The 22180-nt window shown below is 46.9% G+C and overlaps 1 protein-coding gene across 1 annotated transcript; it reads right to left on the reverse strand.

The window, feature by feature from the left end:
- Window positions 1-8010: 8010 nt before the first annotated feature.
- On the reverse strand, window positions 8011-19959 carry LOC140906202 (GTPase IMAP family member 3-like). The gene is made up of 3 exons (XM_073329694.1): window positions 19941-19959; window positions 15890-16641; window positions 8011-8034 (listed from the first exon to the last, which is right to left on the reverse strand). The coding sequence occupies exons 1-3, from the start codon at window positions 19957-19959 to the stop codon at window positions 8011-8013; spliced, it is 795 nt and encodes a 264-aa protein (XP_073185795.1).
- Window positions 19960-22180: the final 2221 nt, after the last annotated feature.

Here is a 22180-nt window from a genome sequence, read left to right on the forward strand (position 1 = left end):
GTCAGAGAAAAAAGTTCAGTTTCACTATGAGTATGTGCTGGGGGTGGGGAGAAAGGAGGAGGGGTTAGCAATCAGCCAATTGCCTTTGCCAGAAAGCCTCTCAGAGAGTTTTACAGACACTGAGCGATGTGCCCCTGTTTCAGAGAGGAAGAAAGCATCCCATAAGCATTCAAAAAATAATCCCACTGTCCAATAGAGTCCTCCGTCCCACTGTCAGTGGATAGATCAGGGAAATCATTATTTTTATAAAGATCGTCCATCTTCTTTAGCCGAACAGCTCCAAATCACTGACCCACTTCTCAGTTCCAGTGTTTCTGGCACTTAGTACTCTAGGTTCTCCTCACCCAATGCCTGACCTTAAGGGTGGACCTCTGTGTTTATCCCCAGAGCACCCCCACTACCACCTGCTATTCCAAGCTGTGTGCTCTAACCTGCCAGAGAGCTCATGTTTCTCCAAACTCGAGTGCCCTGACTTTGAGCAGCCAAATCTCGACGGCAGGCTGGAGCACAAACACGAGAATGAGAGGCAGTCGGCACTGGCTAAGACAGCCATATATCATGGAAAGCATTTGGCTTCATAGAATCATAGAATATCAGAGTTGGAAGGGACCTCTGGAGGTCATCTAGTCCAACCCCCTGCCCAGAGCAGGACCAATCCCCAACTAAATCAGCCCAGCCAGGGCTTTGTCAAGACTGACCTTAAAAACTTCTAAGGAAGGGGATTCCACCACCTCCCTAGGTAACGCATTCTAGTGTTTCACCACCCTCCTAGTGAAAAAGCTTTTCCTAATATCCAACCTAAATCTCCCCCACTGCAATCTGAGACCATTACTCCTTGTCCTGTCATCTGCTATCACTGAGAATAGTCTAGAACCATCCTCTTTGGATCCACCTTTCAGGTAGTTAAAAGCAGCTATCAAATCCCCCCTCATTCTTCTCTTCCGTAGACTAAACAATCCCAGTTCCCTCAGCCTCTCCTCATAAGTCATGTGTTCCAGTCCCCTAATCATTTTTGTTGCCCTTCGCTGGACTCTCTCCAATTTATCCACATCCTTCTTGTAGTGTGGGGCCCAAAACTGGACACAGTACTCCAGATGAGGCCTCACCAATGTCAAATAGAGGGGAACAATCACGTCCCTCGATCTGCTGGCAATGCCCCTTCTTATACACCCCAAAATGCCATTGGCCTTCTTGGCAACAAGGGCACACTGTTGACTCATATCCAGCTTCTCGTCCACTGTCACCCCTAGGTCCTTCTCTGCAGAACTGCTGCCTAGCCATTCGGTCCCTAGTCCGTAGTGGTGCATTGGATTCTTCCATCCTAAGTGCAGGACTCTGCACTTATCCTTGTTGAACCTCATCAGATTTCTTTTGGCCCAATCCTCCAATTTGTCTAGGGCCCTCTGTATCCTATCCCTACCCTCCAGCGTATCTACCACTTCTCCCAGTTTAGTGTCATCTGCAAACTTGCTGAGGGTGCAATCCACACCATCCTCCAGATCATTTATGAAGATATTGAACAAAACCAGCCCCAGGACCGACCCTTGGGGCACTCCGCTAGATACCGTCTGCCAACTAGACATTGAGCCATTGATCACTACCCATTGAGCCTGACAATCTAGCCAACTTTCTACCCACCTTGTAGTGCATCCATCCAGCCCATACTTCTTTAACTTCATCTGCCAGTCATTGGATCTCATTCTGCCTTTGTCTACTAGATCAAAGATCCATCTACTATCAGAAATCATCTCCCAGGTAGGCACTTACACACCACGATAAAGCTGCCTCAGCCGTCCCTTTGCTAAACTCAATAGACTGAGTCCCCTCAGTCGTTCCCTGTAAGGCAGGCTTTCCAAACCTTGAATTATGGTTGTAGCTCTTTTCTGAATGGTTTCCAGTTTTACAACATCCTTTTTGAAGTGTGGATACCATAATGGGACACAGTCTCCATGAATGGTCTCACTAATTTTGTATATAGAACGAATGCAACCTCCTCACTTCTTCTTGATAATCCTTTGCTCATACATCCAAGGACCAGCTTAGCCCTCCTAGCTACAGCATTGCCCGGGGAGCTCATGGTCAGTTAAGGGTCATGGTAGGAACTAATTTCTTTTCAGAGTCAGCCTCCTGACTCCCTGATTAACCTGCCCGCCCTGTCAATCAGGCTGACCTGGAGCATTGGCCTCTCCCCATTGCCCCTGGGGACTGTCAGTCTCAGGGTCCTGGTTTCCCATCCACCCTTCCCCTTTTGGTACTGGGAGCTAGCAACCAAAACACCCCCGCTGAGTGTTAGTAAGGGGACAACAGCCCCCTTACATTAAAAAGGATCCGTCAGTGAGGGGCGCGCAAGGAGCTGAGAGTGAGAGGGCGCGCTGCTGGAGGACTGAGGAGGACAAACGCTCTCTGGCATCAGGGGGAAGGTCCTGTGGTGAGTATAAGAAGGTGTTGGGAGGCGGCCATGGGGAAGTAGCCCAGGGAGTTGGAACTGTCATACAGCTGGTACAGGAGATGTTGTAGACACCTGCTATCCCCAGGGCCCTGGGCTGGAACCCGGAGTAGAGAGCAGGCCCGGGTTCCCCCCATCTCCACCCCCCGCCCAACTCCTTACTTTACACAAGGGGAGTTGACCTCGACTGTGAGTCACATCAGATGGGGAAGGTCTTTGGCCTGTCCCCGACCCACTAGGTAGGACAAGAGACCGCAGGGTTTCTTCTCCTCCCTTTCCCCATGCTGGCCAGTGATGAGGTTACCTGGGCAAACAGCAGGTTTGAGCCACTGGCAAAAGTGGCCTAACGGAGGGCTGCCGTGGACCTCTGAGGCGAGCAAATCTTCCAGAAAGCACAGGACCCGCCAAGGCAGAGGATTCAGAGTAGCAGCCATGTTAGTCTGTATTTGCAAAAAGAAAAGGAGTACTTGTGGCACCTTAGAGACTAACCAATTTATTTGAGCATAAGCTTTCGGGAGCTACAGCTCACTTCATCGGATGCATAAAGTGGAAAATGCAGTGAGGATGTTTTATACACACAGACCATGAAAAAATGGGTGTTTATCACTTCAAAAGGTTTTCTCTCCCCCCACCCCACTCTCCTGCTGGTAATAGCGTATCTAAAGTGATCACTCTCCTTACAATGTGTATGATAATCAAGGTGGGCCATTTCCAGCACAAATCCAGGGTTTAACAAGAACGTCTGAGGAACGGGGGAGGTGGGGGTAGGAAAAAACAAGGGGAAATAGGTTACCTTGCATAATGACTTAGCCAATCCCAGTCTCTATTCAAGCCTAAGTTAATTGTATCCAATTTGCAAATGAATTCCAATTCAGCAGTCTCTCGCTGGAGTCTGATTTTGAAGTTTTTCTGTTGTAATATCACAACTTTCATGTCTGTAATCGCGTGACCAGAGAGATTGAAGTGTTCTCCGATTGGTTTATGAATGTTATAATTCTTGATATCTAATTTGTGTCCATTTATTCTTTTACGTAGAGACTGTCCAGTTTGACCAATGTACATGGCAGAGGGGCATTGCTTGCACATGATGGCATAGATCACATTGGTAGATGTGCTGGTGAACAAGCATCTGATAGTGTGGCTGATGTTATTAGGCCCTGTGATGGTGTCCCCTGAATAGATATGTGGGCACAATTGGCAACGGGCTTTGTTGCAAGGATAGGTTCCTGGGTTAGTGGTTCTGTTGTGTGGTATGTAGTTGCTGGTGAGTATTTGCTTCAGGTTGGGGAGCTGTCTGTAAGCAAGGACTGGCCTGTCTCCCAAGATTTGTGAGAGAGATGGGTCGTCCTTCAGGATAGGTTGTAGATCCTTGATAATGCGTTGGAGAGGTTTTAGTTGGGGGCTGAAGGTGACGGCTAGTGGCGTTCTGTTATTTTCTTTGTTAGGCCTGTCCTGTAGTAGGTGACTTCTGGGTACTCTTCTGGCTCTGTCAATCTGTTTCTTCACTTCAGCAGGTGGGTATTGTAGTTGGAAGAATGCTTGATAGAGATCTTGTAGGTGTTTGTCTCTGTCTGAGGGGTTGGAGCAAATGCGGTTGTATCGTAGAGCTTGGCTGTAGACAATGGATCATGTGATGTGGTCTGGATGAAAGCTGGAGGCATGTAGGTAGGAATAGCGGTCAGTAGGTTTCTGGTATAGGGTGGTGTTTATGTGACCATCGCTTCTTAGCACTGTAGTGTCCAGGAAGTGGATCTCTTGTGTGGACTGGTCCAGGCTGAGGTTGATGGTGGGATGGAAATTGTTGAAATCATGGTGGAATTCCTCAAGGGCTTCTTTTCCATGGGTCCAGATGATGAAGATATCATCAATATAGCGCAAGCAGAGTAGGGGCATTAGGGGATGAGAGCTGAGGAAGCGTTGTTCTAAGTCAGCCATAAAAATGTTGGCATACTGTAGGGCCATGCGGGTACCCATAGCAGTGCCGCTGATTTGAAGGTATACATTGTCCCCAAATGTGAACTCTGACATCATAATCAAAAAGGCTGACAAAGGAGGTGCTGTTGTCATCATGAATAGGTCGGAATATGAACAAGAGGCTGCTCGGCAGCTCTCCAACACCACTTTCTACAAGCCATTACCCTCTGATCCCACTGAGGGTTACCAAAAGAAACTACAGAATTTGCTCAAGAAACTCCCTGAAAAAGCACAAGATCAAATCCACACAGACACACCCCTGGAACCCCGACCTGGGATATTCTATCTACTACCCAAGATCCATAAACCTGGAAATCCTGGGCGCCCCATCATCTCAGGCATTGGCACCCTGACAGCAGGATTGTCTGGCTATGTAGACTCCCTCCTCAGGCCCTACGCTACCAGCACTCCCAGCTACCTTCAAGACACCACTGTCTTCCTGAGGAAACTACAATCCATCAGTGATCTTCCTGATAACACCATCCTGGACACTAGGGATGTAGAAGCCCTCTACACCAACATTCCACACAAAGATGGACTACAAGCTGTCAGGAACACTATCCCCGATAATGTCACGGCAAGCCTGGTGGCTGAACTTTGTGACTTTGTCCTTACCCATAACTATTTCACCCCAGTCAGATGTGATAAGGGAGCAGGTGCAACCAGCATTCTTTCCGGTCCATTACATGGGTGGTGCACCCCAGAGAATGGTGGGTGGACCAGGTACACCCCAACTGCAGCACATACAGAGAAGGGTTGAAGCAACAATTTGATTGAGCAGTGAGAAGACGCACATAGAAAGGTCGCTGGAGAAGGGATGTGTGGGCAGAAGAAGAAAGAACGGGGTGGAGGGTTAGCATATAAGCCTGTTTGTTAGCCTGAGCTACAATTTTGGGTTTGGCTTTTGATACTCTTACATCCTTCCTAATGTGTGAAGAACAAAGAAACTGTGCTTCATTTTCCACAGCCAGCTGCGTTTGTCAGTATAATGGGAAGAGAAAAGGGATGGAGCAGGGTACGGTGGGAATGCAATGTAGAGGCGCACACTGTCTCAGCTCCTATCTTGAGGCAAGGTCAAGCAACCAGTCAGGAGGGGCAAGAGGGATTAGGGGGTGGTACAACACACTAAAAGACCAGAGAAATGCCTGCCCCTGACTGGAGTATAACCTCACGCCTGACTCCTCCCGTGGGGTACAAAAGAGGTGGGACAAAGACCCCAATTCACGACTTTCCAGAACAGAACATGACCAGAAGTGGTAAGGGGTGTGACTAGGGGTGTACAGTACAGGTATATTTGAGCCTGCTAAGAAGGAGGAGAGGGGAGTGGGAAGGGGAATGGTAATGGGGCAGTTGGGAGTTGGGAACAGGGGAAGTGGGCCATGGGGTAAAGGCCTGTGGTGTCAGAGCTGGGAACAGAACACTGGGGAACAGACTCAATCAGCGTATAGAGATAAGCCCGACAGGTGTGAAGGGCTTCAGAATATGCTTGCTTGGAAACTAAACCCCAATAAACATTGCATTGTCTGCACTTGGACTTCTGGTCTTTTGCTGCTTGCTGTCTGCATGAGAAGAACCAGGGGAGGGGGTGAGGGAAAGCCCTCCGATAGCAAGCAGTCAGAGCAGCTGCTTTACTAAGGGCCATGTGTCTTGTGTCAGTTGTAAGAAGCAGAGCTTAGGAGCAGAAAGCAGGCTGTGTTCCCTAACGCCGAAGCATTTTTGCAGCAGGTTAGTTATACTGTTAACCATCTCCCAGGGAAGCATGGGCAATGCTAATGATAGCAAGGAGAAATTGGGAGGGAAAAATAACTTCTTCTATTTTAATTGTATGCATTGAATGTTTTGATTGTAGCCAAATGGTTCTAGTGACTTTCTCAACCAGTCTGATTCTCCAACTCTTCTTTAAATGTAGTAATGGGGAAAGAGTCATTTATATTTTGTTATTCTCCGTTTTTGTATTTTCTTGTGACCGTTTTTTAAAAAATCTATAGACTTAACCTACTGGTTGGTTAATCCGTTAGCTGACTGGCTAGCAGTGATTTCAGCGGAGGAAGAGGAAGAGTCTATGTGGATTCCAGCGGAAGATTCTGTTTGAGACTCAGCAGACTGTACAGATTTGGTGATCAAAGACTCCAGCTGAGACTTAGATGAACTAAACCTAAGCTTTTGGGGCTCTCAGTTTCTTCTCACTGTGTGTTTCTGTGGGGACTGAACGGTTCAGATTTTAATTTGTTTTCTGAAGATAATGTCTGTGGGTTATAAAATAGTCGTGCTGTAAAAATTAGTATTATTTGTTTCTTCATCAAAAGATTTTATAAAGTTATTTAATTAAATTAATTTCTTTAGTTCCTTTTGGGACTTGAATGTGGGAAGGTTGACCCTGTGCAATCCTTGCTGAAAATCCTGAGACTGAACTCTGGGTCTACAGCTACTATTCTGTAGGAGTTGGAGTTTCTTTTAGGCACTGGAGAAGGGCAATGAAATGAACTCTAGCCCACCCAAAGGTTACATATGCATGCATCATTTTTGTATCTGAAGTTAGGAATATTGACTATGTATCTGTATTTCAAATGTGCTACTTTGGGTGACACCCACAGCTAACCCTTCAGGTACAGCAAAGAAAAAGTCAGACAGGGCTGATGGCCCATCTGCAAGGACAATGGACTGTGAAAGAGCGTAGTCTTCCTGTTGACACTCTAACAGCCTCTGCCTCATAGCGGCCGTGACACTACAGATGCAAGTGACCATGTCACCTGGTCCTAAACTCCATCTTGAACTGCTGGTATTTTTCCTCTAGCAAGAGTGAGGATCAAACAGGGAAACAAAGAGTTTCCATTTTATGGAAATCCTTTCTATTTCTTTGGCTGTAGTATATTATTTCTACTTTTCTTAACTGATAAATTCTGCAACAGAGGGAGGAATATGTCATAGGGTATGTCTTCACTACGAAATTAGGTCGAATTTACAGAAGTCGGTTTTGTAGAAAGCGGTTTTATACAGTTGATTGTGTGTGTCCCCACACAAATGCTCTAAGTGCATGTAGTCAGCGGAGTGTGTCCACAGTACCGAGGCAATCATCGACTTCCGGAGCGTTGCACTGTTGGTAGCTATCCCACAGTTCCCGCAGTCTCCGCCACCCATCTGAATTCTGGGTAGAAATCCCAGTGCCTGATGGGGCTAAAACATTGTCGCGGGTGGTTCTAGGTACATATCGTCAGGCCCCCGTTCCTTCCCTCCCTCCGTGAAAGCAAGGGCAGACAATCGTTTTGCACCTTTTTTCTTGAGTTACCTGTGCAGATGCCATACCATAGCAAGCATGGAGCCCGCTCAGCTCACGGTCACTGTATGTCTCCTAGGTGCTGGCAGACGTGGGACTGCATTGCTACACAGCAGCAGTTTATTGCCTTTTGGCAGCAGACAGTGCAGTATGACTGGTAGCCGTCATCGACGTAGTCCTGGGTGTTCTTTTAATTGGGCACCTAGGCAAACATGGGAGTGACTCAGCCAGGTCATTTCCCTTGTTTTGTCTTGTGGCGATTGAGTCCTACCGGCAGTGCACTGTCTTTTAACCTCCAGCCAGCAGAAGATGATGGCTAGTTGTCATACTGTGCGATCTTCTGCCGAGCACCCAGGAGATGATGACGGCCAGTGGTCGTACTGCACAGTCTGCTGCCAGCAAGATGTATAAAGATAGATGAAGTGGCTCAAAACAAGAAATAGACCAGATTTGTTTTGTATTCATTTTCTCCTCCTTCCCTCTGTGAAATCAACAGCCTGCCAAACCCAGTTTTGAGTTCTATCCTTGAGGTTTTGAGTTCTATCCTTGAGGGGGCCATTCAGTTTCTCGCAAAGCCACCCCCTTTGTTGATTTTAATTTCCTGTAAGCCAACCCTGTAAGCCATGTTGTCAGTCACCCCTCCCTCCGTCAGGGCAACGGCAGACAATCGTTCCACGCTTTATTTCTGTGCAGATGCCATACGACAGCAAGCATGGAGCCCGCTCAGCTCACTTTGGCAATTAGGAGCACATTAAACACCACATGCGTTATCCAGCAGTACATGCAGCACTGGAACCTGGCAAAGCGATACCGGGCGAGTAGGCGACATCAGCGGGGTAATGTGAGTGATGAGGACATGGACACTGCCTTCTCTCAAAGCAGGGGCCCTGGCAATGTGGGCATCATGGTGCTAATGGGCCAGGTTCATGCGGTGGAACGCCAATTCTGGGTTCGGGAAACAAGCACATAGAATCATAGAATCATAGAATATCAGGGTTGGAAGGGACCTCAGGAGGTCATCTAGTCCAATCCCCTGCTCAAAGCAGGACCAATCCCCAATTAAATCATCCCAGCCAGGGCTTTGTCAAGCCTGACCTTAAAAACTTCTAAGGAAGGAGATTCTACCACCTCCCTAGGTAACGCATTCCAGTGTTTCACCACCCTCTTAGTGAAAAAGTTTTTCCTAATATCCAACCTAAACCTCCCCCACTTCAACTTGAGACCATTACTCTTCGTTCTGTCCTCTTCTACCACTGAGAATAGTCTAGAACCATCCTCTCTGGAACCACCTCTCAGGTAGTTGAAAGCAGCTATCAAATCCCCCCTCATTCTTCTCTTCTGCAGACTAAACAATCCCAGTTCCCTCAGCCTCTCCTCATACGTCATGTGTTCCAGACCCCTAATCATTTTTGTTGCCCTTCACTGGACTCTCTCCAGTTTATTGCCCTTCGCTGGACTCTCTCCCACAGACTGGTGGGACCGCATAGTGTTGCAGATCTGGGACGATTCCCAGTGGTTGCAAAATTTTTGCATGCGTAAGGGCACTTTTATGGAACTTTGTGACTTGCTTTCCACTGCCCTGAGGTGCAAGAATACCAAGATGAGAGCAGCCCTCACAGTTGAGAAGTGAGTGGCAATAGCCCTGTGGAAGCTTGCAACGCCAGACAGCTACCGGTCAGTCGGGAATCAATTTGGAGTGGGCAAATCTACTGTGGGGGCTGCTGTGATGCAAGTAGCCAACGCAATCAAAGATCTGCTGATATCAAGGGTAGTGACCCTGGGAAATGTGCAGGTCATAGTGGATGGCTTTGCTGCAATGGGATTCCCTAACTGTGGTGGGGCCATAGACGGAACCCATATCCCTATCTTGGCACTGGAGTACCAAGCCAGAGAGTACATAAACCACAAGGGGTACTTTTCAATAGTGCTGAAAGCACTGGTGGATCAGAAGGGACGTTTCACCAACATCAGTGTGGGATGGCCGGGAAAGGTACATGACGCTCGCATCTTCAGGAACTCTGGTCTGTTTCAAAAGCTGCAAGAAGGGACTTTATTCCCAGACCAGAAAATAACTGTTGGGGATGTTGAAATGCCTATAGTTATCCTTGGGGACCCAGCCTACCCCTTAATGCCAGGGCTCATGAAGCCATACACAGGTAGCCTGGACAGTAATCAGGAGCTGTTCAACTACAGGCTGAGCAAGTGCAGAATGGTGGTAGAATGTGCATTTGGACATTTAAAAGTGCGCTGGCGCAGTTTACTGACTCGGTTAGACCTCAGCAAAACCAATATTCCCACTGTTATTACTGCTTGCTGTGCGCGCCACAATATCTGTGAGAGTAAGGGGAGACGTTTATGGCGGGCAGGAGGTTGAGGCAAATCGCCTGGCTGCTGGTTTCGCACAGCCAGACACCAGGGCAGTTAGAAGAGCACAGGAGGGCGTGGTGCATATCAGAGAAGCTTTGAAAAACAGTTTCATGACTGGAAGGGCTACGGTGTGAAAGTTCTGTTTGTTTCTCCATGATGAAACCCACCGTCCCTTGGTTCACTCTACTTCCCTGTAAGCTAACCACCCTCCCCTCCTCCCTTCGATCACCACTGTCAGAGGCAATAAAGTCATTGTTGCTTCACATTCATGCATTCTTTATTCATTCATCACACAAATAGGGGAATAACTACCAAGGTACCCCAGGAGCGGTGATGGAGGAGAGAAGCACCAGGAGGGGTGATGGAGTAGGGAAGGACAAGGCCACACAGCACTATGAAAGTTTAAAACTTTAGAACTTATTGAATGCCAGCCTTCTGTTGCTTGGGCAATCCTCTGGGGTGGAGTGGCCGGAGGCCCCCCCACCGCGTTCTTGGGCGTCTGAGTGAGGAGGCTATGGAACTTGGGGAGAAGGGCGGTTGGTTCCACAGGGGCTGTAGCGGCGGTCTGTGCTCCTGCTGCCTTTCCTGCAGGTCAACCATACGCTGGAGCATACTGGTTTGATCCTCCAGCAGCCTCAGCATTGAATCCTGCCTCCTCTCATCACGCTGCCACCACATTTGAGCTTCAGCTCTCTCTTCAGCCCACCACTTACTCTCTTCAGCCTGCCACCTCTCCTCCCGGTCATATTGTGCTTTCCTGCACTCTGACATTGTCTCCCTCCATGTAGTCGTCTGTGCTATGTCAGTGTGGGAGGACACCATGAGCTCAGAGAACATTTCTTCATGAGTGCGTTTTTTTCGCCCTCTAATCTTCACTAGCCTCTGGGAAAGAGAAGATCCTGTGATCATTGAAACACATGCAGCTGGTGGAGAAAAAAAAAGAGGCAGTAGTATTTAAAAAGACACATTTTCTAGAACAATGGGTACACTCTTTCATGGTAAACCTTGCTGTTAACATTACATACATAGCACATGTGCTTTCGTTCCAAGGTCGCATTTTGCCTCCCCCCACCACGTGGCTACCCCCCCTCCCCCTGGCTAACAGCGGGGAACATTTCTGTTCAGCCACAGGCAAACAGCCCAGCAGGAACAGGCACCTCTGAATGTCCCCTTGAGAAAAGCACCCTATTTCAATGAAGTGACCATGAATGATATCACTCTCCTGAGGATAACACAGAGAGATAAAGAACGGATGTTGTTTGAATGCCAGCAAACATACACTGCAATGCTTTGTTCTACAATGATTCCCGAGTATGTGCTACTGGCCTGGAGTGGTAAAGTGTCCTACCATGGTGGACGGAATAAGGCTGCCCTCCCCAGAAACCTTTTGCAAAGGCTTTGGGAGTACATCCAGGAGAGCTGCAAATGCCAGTGCAAATTAATCATTAAACATGCTTGCTTTTAAACCATGTATATTATTTTAAAAGGTACACTCACCAGAGGTCCCTTCTCCGCCTGGCGGGTCCGGGAGGCAGTCTTGGGTGGGTCCGGGGGGGCATTGCCTCCAGGTCCAGGGTGAGAAACTATTCCTGGCTGTCGGGAAAACCGGTTTCGCCGCTTGCTTGCTGTGAGCTATCTTCAACTTCATCATCATCATCTTCCTCGTCCCCAAAACCTGCTTCTGTGCTGCCTCCATCTCCATTGAAGGAGTCAAACAACATGGCTGGAGTAGTGGTGGCTGAACCCACTAAAATGGCATGCAGCTCATCATAGAAGCGGCATGTTTGGGGCTCTGACCCGGAGAGGCCGTTCGCCTCTCTGTTTTTCTGGTAGGCTTGCCTCAGCTCCTTAAGTTTCACGCGGCATTGCTTCTGGTCCCTGTTATGTCCTCTGTCCTTCATGCCCTGGAGATTTTGACAAATGTTTTGGCATTTTGAAAACTGGAATGGAGTTCTGATAGCACAGATTCCTCTCCCCATACAGCGATCAGATCCTGTACCTCCCGTTTGGTCCATGGTGGAGCTCTTTTGTGATTCTGGGAGTCCATCATGGTCACCTCTGCTGATGAGCTCTGCACTCACCTGCAGCTTGCCACGCTGGCCAAATGGGAAATGAAATTCAAAAGTTTGCGGGTCTTTTCCTGTCTACCTGGCCAGTGCATCTGAGTTGAGAGTGCTGTCCAGAGCGGTCACAATGGAGCACTCTGGGATAGCTCCCAGAGGCCAATACCGTCTAATTGCTTCCACAGTACCCCAAATTCGACCCGGCAAGGCTGATTTCAATGCTAATCCCCTTGTCGGGGGTGGAGTAAGGAAATCAATTTTAAGAGCCCTTTAAGTTGGGAAAAAGGGCTTCATCATGTGGGTGGGTGCAGGGTTAAATCGATTTAATGCTGCTAAATTCGACCTCAACTTCTAGTGTAGACCAGGGCTAAGTCACCTGGCCTCCACCTATTGCTTTGTTCTCCAACACGACTGTCTGGCTCTTTCAGAGAATGGGCATTGGTCATCAGTTGCCAGGATACAGAGTGTCAGGAATTACCTGGGACCAGGAAACCATATGGCAGTCACACCAGCCCTCTAGGCGGTCTCTGTAATGATTACACACCCTTGGCCCACCACCTAGAAACTTGAGTAACACATAAGGGAAAGTGAGTTAATTTGCAAACATCTAGCAGATAATAAGGTGACAAGTAATAGCATGGATTTGTCAAGAGCAAATCATGTCAAACCAACCTGATAGCTTTCCTTGACAGGGTAACAAGCCTTGTGGATAGAGGATAAGCTCTAGATATGGTATATCTAGACTTTAGTAAGGCTTTTGATACTGTCTCACATGACATTCTCATTGAAAACTAGGGAAATACAACTTAGATGGAGTTACTATAAGGTGGGTGCATAACTGGTTGGAAAACCATTCCCAGAGAGTAGTTATCAGTGGTTCACAGTCATGCTGGAAGGGCATAACTAGTAGGGTCCTACAGGGATCAATTCTGGATCTGGTTCTGTTCAATATCTTCATCAATGATTCAGATAAAGGCATAGATAATTTGCTTATAAAGTTTGTGGATGATACCAAGCTGGGGGATGTTGTAAATGCTTTGGAGGACAGGATTAAAATTCAAAGTGATCTGGACAAACTGGAGAAATGGTCTGAGGTAAATAGGATGAAATTCAGTAAGAAGAAATACAAAGTCCTCCACTTAGGAAGGAACAATCAGTTGCACACACACAAAATGTGGAATGACTGCCTAGGAAGGAGTATTGCAGAAAGGGATCTGGGGGTCATAGTGGACCACTAGCTAAATATGAGTCAACAGTGTAATACTGTTGCAAAAAAGCAAACATAATCCTGGTATGTATTAGCAGGAGTGTTGTGAGCAAGAAACAAGAAGTAATTCTTCCCTTCTACTCTGTGCTGATTAGGCCTCAACTGGAGTATTGTGTCCAGTTCTGGATGCCCCATTTCAGGAAAGATGTGGCCAAATTGGAGAGAGTCCAGAGAAGAGCAACAAAAATGATTAAAGGTCTAGAAAGGTCTATGTGGGAAGATAGAAAGAATTGGGATTGTTTAGTATGGAAAAGAGAACACTGAGGGGAGGACAAGATAACAATTTTAAATTACATAAAAGGTTGTTACAAGAAGGAGGGAGACAAATTGTTATCCTTAACCTCTGAGGATAGGACAATAAACAATGGGCGTAAATTGCAGCAAGGGAGGTTTAGGTTGGATATTAGAAAAAAAACTTCAGGGTAATTAAGCATTGGAATAAATTGCCTAGGGAGGTTGTGGAATCTCTATTTATGGAGATTTTTAATAGCAGCTTAGACAAACACCTGTCATGCATGGATGATCTACATAGCACTTAGTCATGTCTTGAATGCACAGGACTAGACTAAAAGACCTCTTGAAGTCCCTTCCAGTCCTTTGATTTTATGATTCTGTGAAACGATGTATGTTCATGAGCAGATTCAAGTTTTTGTTGTGATCTTTTTGGACATTTTGGACTGAACTAAGTAGTTAACTGGTGTTCAGCAGCATTCTCAAAGGAGAAACATGAACTTGTTGACAACTTCCCACAGTGCTTCATGGTACTCCCTCCAAACCCTCACTTGAACCTCAATCTCTTTTGCACATGCAGCCACCAACAAGTCACAAGTTGTACATCTCTCTGATCCATCCACCTCTCCAATAAAACAGACTCAGACTGCTTGAACTAATGTCTCCAGACACCCAAGGCGGCAATGTGTCCTTCCCTCAACAATACCATTCTCTTGTCTCCCCAGCAGCCATGCTGCCAATCATGTCCCTTCCTTCCCACACTTCTACCTCATTCTCTTACGCACCCATTCATCCCCAGCCTATGGCCATGGGTCATCAATCATAGAATCATAGAATCATAGAATATCAGGGTTGGAAGGGACCTCAGGAGGTCATCTAGTCCAACCCCCTGCTCAAAAGCAGGACCCATCCCCAATTAAATCATCCCAGCCAGGGCTTTGTCAAGCCTGACCTTAAAAACTTCTAAGGAAGGAGATTCCAATGAAGTGACCAACATGGGAGGTCTTCAGACAAGTTTCCCCCTGAATTGGCATGTTATAGTGAAGCTCCTGACAGCAAGTTATACTGCATCCTTCACTCGTCAGCAAAACTGTGGCCCAGTCATTATGCATATTTTAAAATTTATTCAGTACCTGTGACTGTGTAGGGAAGCAGCCATCAGCGTCTGGTCAGCATCTTTTAAAGTCACTGTGCAGTAACAGGACTTCGGTGTGTGTGGAGCGTTATTTCTTACATGCACAAAGCAGGGGTCTTCTGGATCATAACCATGTTGGGCTTCCTATGGAGAACTGTGGGAATGTTGGTGCTACTGTTGGCATTCTTGCTTTGCCTCATCCATCCTTCTACTTGCCCAGACATTTTGCAGGGTGATGAGACAGTCTCCCCTCCTTCTGAGCCAGTTTGCTAGTGTTTACCCTTTAATCCCCTGAGTATATGCATGACTATGAATATACTACATATGGTTTTACACAGTCAAATCAAAGCCATGCTGAAACCCTTGCTGGCACATCAGGCAAACTAGAAGGGTTTGATTCCTGGCATCAGTGAAGAAATACTCCCACCCCCATGACAGCAGAGCATTCTCTGGGAGGGGCTCTGAGCTTTGGAATGTCACCTTCTGCACGCTGGTCTGACACAGCCTGACGCTGCTCACCTTCTGCACACCCTGCAAAGTTCACATTCTAAAAGACGGAAGCAGTTGTAGGGGGCGGCTCTATTGGGAAGAGAGTGTCTGGTGTGAGGGGAGAGTTTAAATCTACACTGGGCGTGCTGACTCTTCATCGCTATAAATTACGTATTGTTTGAAATGACCAAAATTTGATACAATGAGATTTTAATGGAAATGCCGCCATGTTTATTATATTGCCATCATTTGGTTTTCCGTAAAAAAGTACAGATTTGACACATCTGTATACAATCTCTTGCGTGAAGTTATTGTAAAACAAATCTAAATGACTTCATCTAATCATAATTTGCATGTTTGTCTTTTGCTGTACTCGTGGTAAGAAGCTGAGCTATAGAACATAGGAAGCTGTAGAATTAGAATGAAGAGAAATTCTGTCCATGATTATTAATAAACTACATTTCAACTCCAAGAGGAAAACAGATAGGAAACTGAGTTATCATCATTAACCAAACCAGTAATTATACAATGAAAGAATGCACCTCCATCCTCTCCTACATATAGCATATATCACAAATATCACAGGTCTCCATAGATAAACTGGAATTATACGACAACATACTTTCCTAATTCTGTTTAATACCCAGTGATGCTCAGCTTCTGCTATGTCTTTTTGGTTTGTGATGTGCTGTTTCACTTTTTCTCCAAAGTTTCTGCATTTGTCTTCAAAGTTTCCATTATCATCACTGAGCACCACCTCTGCCTTGAAATATAATTCACTAGTATAATATGAGTTTCCGTTCTCCCACACCATTCTCTCAGCTATTTCTATCAGCTTACTAACCTGCTCTTTCTGTTCTGCTCCAGTTGCTTTGTTATTGAAAGCACAGTATCGGTCCCCACACTTTTGAATCAGCGTCTGGAGATCTCTGTTATCCGAGTGTCTCACATAGTCACTCAGTGAACCATCCCCTAAATCTTCTTTTCGGGTGAACAAGACGATCATGTACCTCATGGCCTCAACTCCAAAAATCTCCTCTACTCTCCTCACTGCATCCTTGTCTTCTTCAGTGTAACGGCCCAGCTGGGTCACCAGCACCAGAGAGTGCAGGCCTGGGACAGAGAGCACGATACAGCGACTGATCTCTTGGTAAGTGTCTGTGCTACAGATCTTTGGATCAAAAATTGCAGGAGTATCAAGCACTCGAACTGTCTTCCCATTCCAGATCCTACTGCCAGCTTTACAAATCTTAGTTACTGTCTGTGCTCCCAGTATGGATGCAAACACTCTCTCACCAAGGATGGTGTTTCCTGTTGCACTTTTCCCAGCTCCTGTTTTACCTACAAGGACGATTCTCAGTTCTGATTCCCCGTATTGGCTGTGGTAACACGAATCTGTTCAGAACAAAAATAGTAATGTCACTTCAGAGATAACAAAGTTCAGCCATGGGGGAGAGATTGATGTTTTGACATTACAGAAACGACAGGGATTTTTTGGGTGCAATCTTGCCTCCCGCTGCTTTGCTGTGTGGCCTCCCTGTGTCTCAGTACCACCACCCCGTAATGGAGTCGCAGTACTGCTATAGTTAGGGCTGAGAATCACTTATTGTTTAAAGGATGACTTTTCTAAATCCTCTAAAACCTGCTTGGATTGTCTCCACATTTGTTGTGCCTCCTGGAGATCTAGGGCAGGGTCATTGATCTACATTTGGGGTAATTTGAGCCAGGAGTTCCTGACAGAAAGCCCCCCTAAAAATATCATGTGACATCAACACTTTTTGATTCTTCTAAGATTTGTTTTGCCTGCAGCTGGGGCTCCGACTGTGATGCTGATCCTCCCTAAACGGGGATATAACCCATTCAGGATTGATCTCGGCTAGTGCACCCACCCAGGTCTCCTTTGGGGAAGGAATACTGAACCAGCTATTGTGGCTAAAGTGTAGAACTCCAATAGGGGTTGACTCAAACTGATGCTCTCGAGAGAGTGAAATGGGCATGTGCGGCAGCAATGGGGCTCTGTTGCAAGCCAGAAGCTTGCAGGCTCTGTAGTCACTGCAGCTTGATGGCTCCAGGTGACATGCTGTGGTCATTGAATCTGAACACTTCTGGTTTAAGAAGATATTTTAAAGTGCTCTAAAATCCATGTGCAGACTCCAATTTTAGGGCATGTTTTTGCAGCAAAATTAAGTTGACCTAACTTACATTGGCATAAGCGGCTACAGTAATTAGATCTCTTGTGCGTGTCTATACTTAGCCCCTTGTGTTGGCGATGTACGTCCTCACTAAGAGCGCTTGCACCAAGTGAACTGTCAGTGAGGGGCATTGTGGGACGGATTCCGAAAGCCAACAACAGTCAATGTGAGCAAAGCAGCTTCTACACTGATACTGCATCAACCTAACTACGTCGATTTTAACTCTACGCTGCTCATGGAGGTGGAGTTATTAAATCAGTGTAGTGGGAGAGTTTCTATCAGTGAGAGTGAAATGTTAGTGTAGACACTTACAGAATTAGTCGACGTAAGATGCCTTGCATCAACCTAACTCTAATGTAGACCAGGGCTTACTTTGGAAGTTTTGTAAAGGAAAACAGCATTGATTTACTAGAGGGAAGATAAAAGATTCTGGAGACCAGTTAGGCTCATACAATCATGACTCATGCTCCTCACCTGATTCTGAAAGGGCCAGGGTTCTGTGGCTGGAAGGAGCTGACGCAGGCCAGAACAATGGAGGAGAGAGACAATTTTCAAAAGAGGATATACAAATGCCCACAACTATGCATAGCCACCCATTAGCATTTCATTATCATAAGGAAATAGTCATATGTTAGTGATGTCTTCATGATCAGGGAACTGCTTGGAACCCAAAGAGAGTTGTTTCCAGAGATGTGTTCAGTGTCCTACAACACACACACATATATACACAAAGACACAGCTTGATGCACCAGGTGCTGGAAGTGCTGTGTAACAACCTCAGGGTAAGGATGGGTCTGAACTAGTGGGGTGGAAAGAAAGGGGAGAAAATTCAGTTTGTTTTTTAATTTTAAATTTTTGAAACATTCCAACCAGGTCTTGTCTGGCCAGCACAAGAGCAGAAGGAACAAGAAGAGAAGGGGAACCTCTCGGAGGATGATATTCCTGTATGAGACTTATAGGCTTTAAGACCTGAAGGGACCATCACAATCATTTAGTCTGACTTCCTGCACATTGCAGGCAACAGACCTCATCATCCACTCTCCAGTTTAAACCTACAAGTGATGCAGGTCCCATGCTGCAGAGGAAGGCTAAAAACCCACCAGGGTCTCTGCCAATCTGACCTGGGGGAACATTCCTTCCTGACCCCAAATATGGCGATCAGTTGGCCCCTGAACATGTCAGCAAGACCCACTGGCCGGACAACTGGAAAAGAATTCACTGTAGTAACTCAGAGCTTTCCCCATCTAGTACCCCATCTCCGGCCATTGGGGATCATAGAATCATAGAATATCAGGGTTGGAAGGGACCCCAGAAGGTCATCTAGTCCAACCCCCTGCTCGAAGCAGGACCAATTCCCAGTTAAATCATCATTGTTCATTTTGGTCAGGTACCAGCGAGGTTATCCTAGCTTCTTAACCCTTTACAGGTGAAAGGGTATTTCCTCTGGCCAGGAGGAATTTTAAAGGGGTTTACCCTTCCCTTTAATATTATGACATGCCCCCCAAATCACAGATAGGGTGAAACGCTGGCTGGGATTTCTTCCTGGAGCTCTAGGAGAAAACAGAGTTAATCAGACACATGCACTTCTAAATATACTACCAAGAATATAAAGACTAACAATCTTTTCCACATCTCAAGGACAATTTTAACCAGTTGATTCTGGGAAACTTTCACGGGAGAGTGCATCAGCCATTTTGTTAGAAGCTCCTGAGATGTGTTGGAGACCTAAACTCCACCGAATAAATTTTTTGTTAATTCCCATGGCGGTATGAAGCCACTGTAGCGCAGCATGGTCTGTTTGCAGGTGGAAATGCCACTTTCCCTCTCAGACAGTTTTTTGCTGAGAAACACTACAGGGTGGAATTCTTGATCTGGTCTTTTCTGCATTAAAACTGCTCCCACACCACGCTCGGATGCATCTGTGGTTACTAGGAATGGTTTGTCAAAGTCTGGGGCCCTTAGTACAGGGTCAGACATGAGTGTCGCTTTAAGCTGGTAAACGCCTTCTGACACTCTTCGGTCCACTGAACGGCATTTGGTTGTTTCTTTTTGGTTAGGTCTGTCAGTGGGGCGGCAATCTGGCTGTATTGTGGTACAAATCGTCTGTAATAACCAGCCAAACCAAAGAAGGATTGAACCTGTTTCTTTGACTTTGGGACAGGCCATTTTTGGATAGCATCCACTTTGGCCTGTAGGGGGTTGATAGTTCCTTGACCCACCTGGTATCCAAGGTAAGTCACTCTGTTTAGGCCTATTTGACACTTCATAGCCTTAACAGTTAGTTCTGCCTCCCTTATGCGCCCAAAGACTTTTTGTAGATGTTCCAGGTGTTCTGCCCAGGAATCCGAAAATATGGCCACATCGTCAAGGTGGGCGACTGCATATTCTCCTAATCCCACTAGGAGACCATCTACAAGTCTTTGGAAGGTGGCGGGTGCATTTCGCAGCCCAAAAGGGAGTACATTAAATTCATACAGCCCGACATGGGTGGTGAAGACTGACCTTTCCTTGGCGGATTCATCTAGCGGTACCTGCCAGTACCCCTTGGTTAAATCCAAGGTAGAGATGAACTGGGCCTGTCCCAGTTTCTCTAATAGTTCATCTGTGCGTGGCATTGGATAGTTGTCTGGGTGAATTACGGCATTTAGCTTACGGTAGTCCACGCAAAAACGTATTTCCCTATCTGGTTTGGGAACTAGAACCACTGGAGATGCCCATGCACTTCCAGAGGGGTGGATTACACCCACCTGTAACATATCCTGGATCTCCCGTTCTACAGCAGTTTTAGCTTGAGGAGACACCTGGTAAAGTTGGACTTTAATTGTGTGAACATTACCTGTGTCAATGGAGTGGTATGCCCGTTCAGTCAGTCCTGGGGTGGCTGAGAATGTCAGCGTGTAGCTAGTGCACAGCTCCTGGATCTGCTGTCGCTGTATACGCCCAAGGGTCATGGAGAGGTTCACCTCTTCCACACCACCAGCACTTTTCCTTTCGTAGTAGACACCTTCAGGCCACTCAGCGTCATCTCCTCCCTGGGCTGTAAACTGACAAATCTTTAATTCTCAGGAATAAAAGGGCTTTAGAGAATTAATATGGTACATCTTAGGCTTTCGGTTGGCTTTTTGCTCTTTTTGAGCATCCTGTAAGTTTTCTTTATCAAGGGCTAAAGAGGTTCAGAGGGTGTTTTGTACCTCATGGCCATATACAAGTTCAAATGGGGAAAACCCTAAACTGGGGTGTGGTACAGGTCTGTAGGCAAAGAGCAACTGCTGCAACACTAGGTCCCAATCATTGGAGTGCTCATTTACGAATTTACGTATCATGGCCCCCAAAGTCCCATTAAACTTCTCCACCATGCCATTTGTTTGATGGTGGTAAGGAGTGGCAACCAAGTGATTTACCCCATGAGCTTTCCAAAGGCTTTCCATAGTTTCTGCCAGGAAATTAGTTCCTGCATCTGTGAGGATGTCAGAGGGCCAACTTACCCTGGCAAAAATGTCTGCTGGAGCCTGGCACACACTTTTAGCCCTGGGGTTGCTTAGAGCTACTGCTTCCGGCCATCGGGTGGCAAAATCCATGAAAGTCAGTATGCACTGCTTCCTTCTGGGTGTCTTTTTCGGAAAAGGACCCAGAATATCCACAGCTACTCGCTGAAATGGAACTTCAATGATGGGGAGTGGCTGGAGAGGGGCTTTGACCTGGTCTTGGGGTTTTCCCACTCTTTGCCACACCTCACAAGACCGGACATAGGTAGAAACATCCTTGCCCATTCCCTCCCAGTGGAAAGACCTCCCCAAATGGGCCTTGGTCCTGTTCACCCCAGCATGGCCACTAGTATGATCGTGGGCTAAGCTCAAGAGCTTGACCCGGTACTTAGTTGGAACTACCAACTGTCTCTGAGGATGCCAGTCTTCCTGGTGTCCACCAGAAAGAGTTTCCTTGTATAGAAGTCCTCTTTCTACAACAAACTTGGATCAATTAGAAGAGCTGAGAGGTGGTGGGTTGCTCCATGCTGCCGTCCAAGCTCTCTGGAGACTTTCATCTGCTTCCTGTTCGGTCTGGAACTGTTCCCTTGATGCTGGAGACATCAGTTCCTCATTGGATCGTGGACCTATGCTTGGTCCCTCTGGAAGCGATGTAGGGGATGGGGCTGTTTCCGTTGACTGTGAACCGCTCTCCGCTGGGGCACTATGTTGGTGTTCAGGCTCCGGCTGAGCCTCTTGTGTAGGGTTATAGGCTGCTGCCGGTTCAGGTTCGGTGGGGCCCTCTGGTGTTGGTGTTGCAAGTACTGGATTCAGTGCTGGCAATGGGTCTGGTGCTGGTTGTTCCGCCGGTTCTGGTTCTGGGACTGGCTCTGTCTGGGTGTCTGAGACTGGATCCACTACTGCTGTTGCAGACATTGGCCTGGGGTCCAGATCCATCACCTCTGACCGGATCCTGGTAGAAGTTTCCAGAACAGAGCTAGGCATGACGGCCTGTTTAGCCTGGCTGCTGGTGACCATTCCCACCCTCTTGGTTCGCATCACATGATTGGCCAAGTGTTCCCCCAACAGCATGGGGATGGGATAATCATCAGCCAAATCGCCGCCCCACTGAGAGATCTAACCAAAAAGAAACAGCCAAATACCGTTCAGTGGACCGAAGAGTGTCAGCAGTCCTTTAACCAGCTTAAAGCAACACTGATGTCTGACCCTGTACTAAGGCCCCAGACTTTGGCAAACCGTTCCTAATAACCACAGATG

Source organism: Lepidochelys kempii, chromosome 2 (genome assembly GCF_965140265.1).
Source record: "Lepidochelys kempii isolate rLepKem1 chromosome 2, rLepKem1.hap2, whole genome shotgun sequence".
NCBI classification, from domain to species: domain Eukaryota; kingdom Metazoa; phylum Chordata; order Testudines; family Cheloniidae; genus Lepidochelys; species Lepidochelys kempii.

What these genes read in the sequence shown, in the direction of transcription:
- LOC140906202 (XM_073329694.1), bottom strand. An exon ending in CAGAAGCTGAGCATCACTGG is followed by an intron (nt 8,035 to 15,889) that starts GTATTAAACAGA and finishes GGTGCTCGGCAG; the next exon opens with AAGATCGCACAGTATGACAA.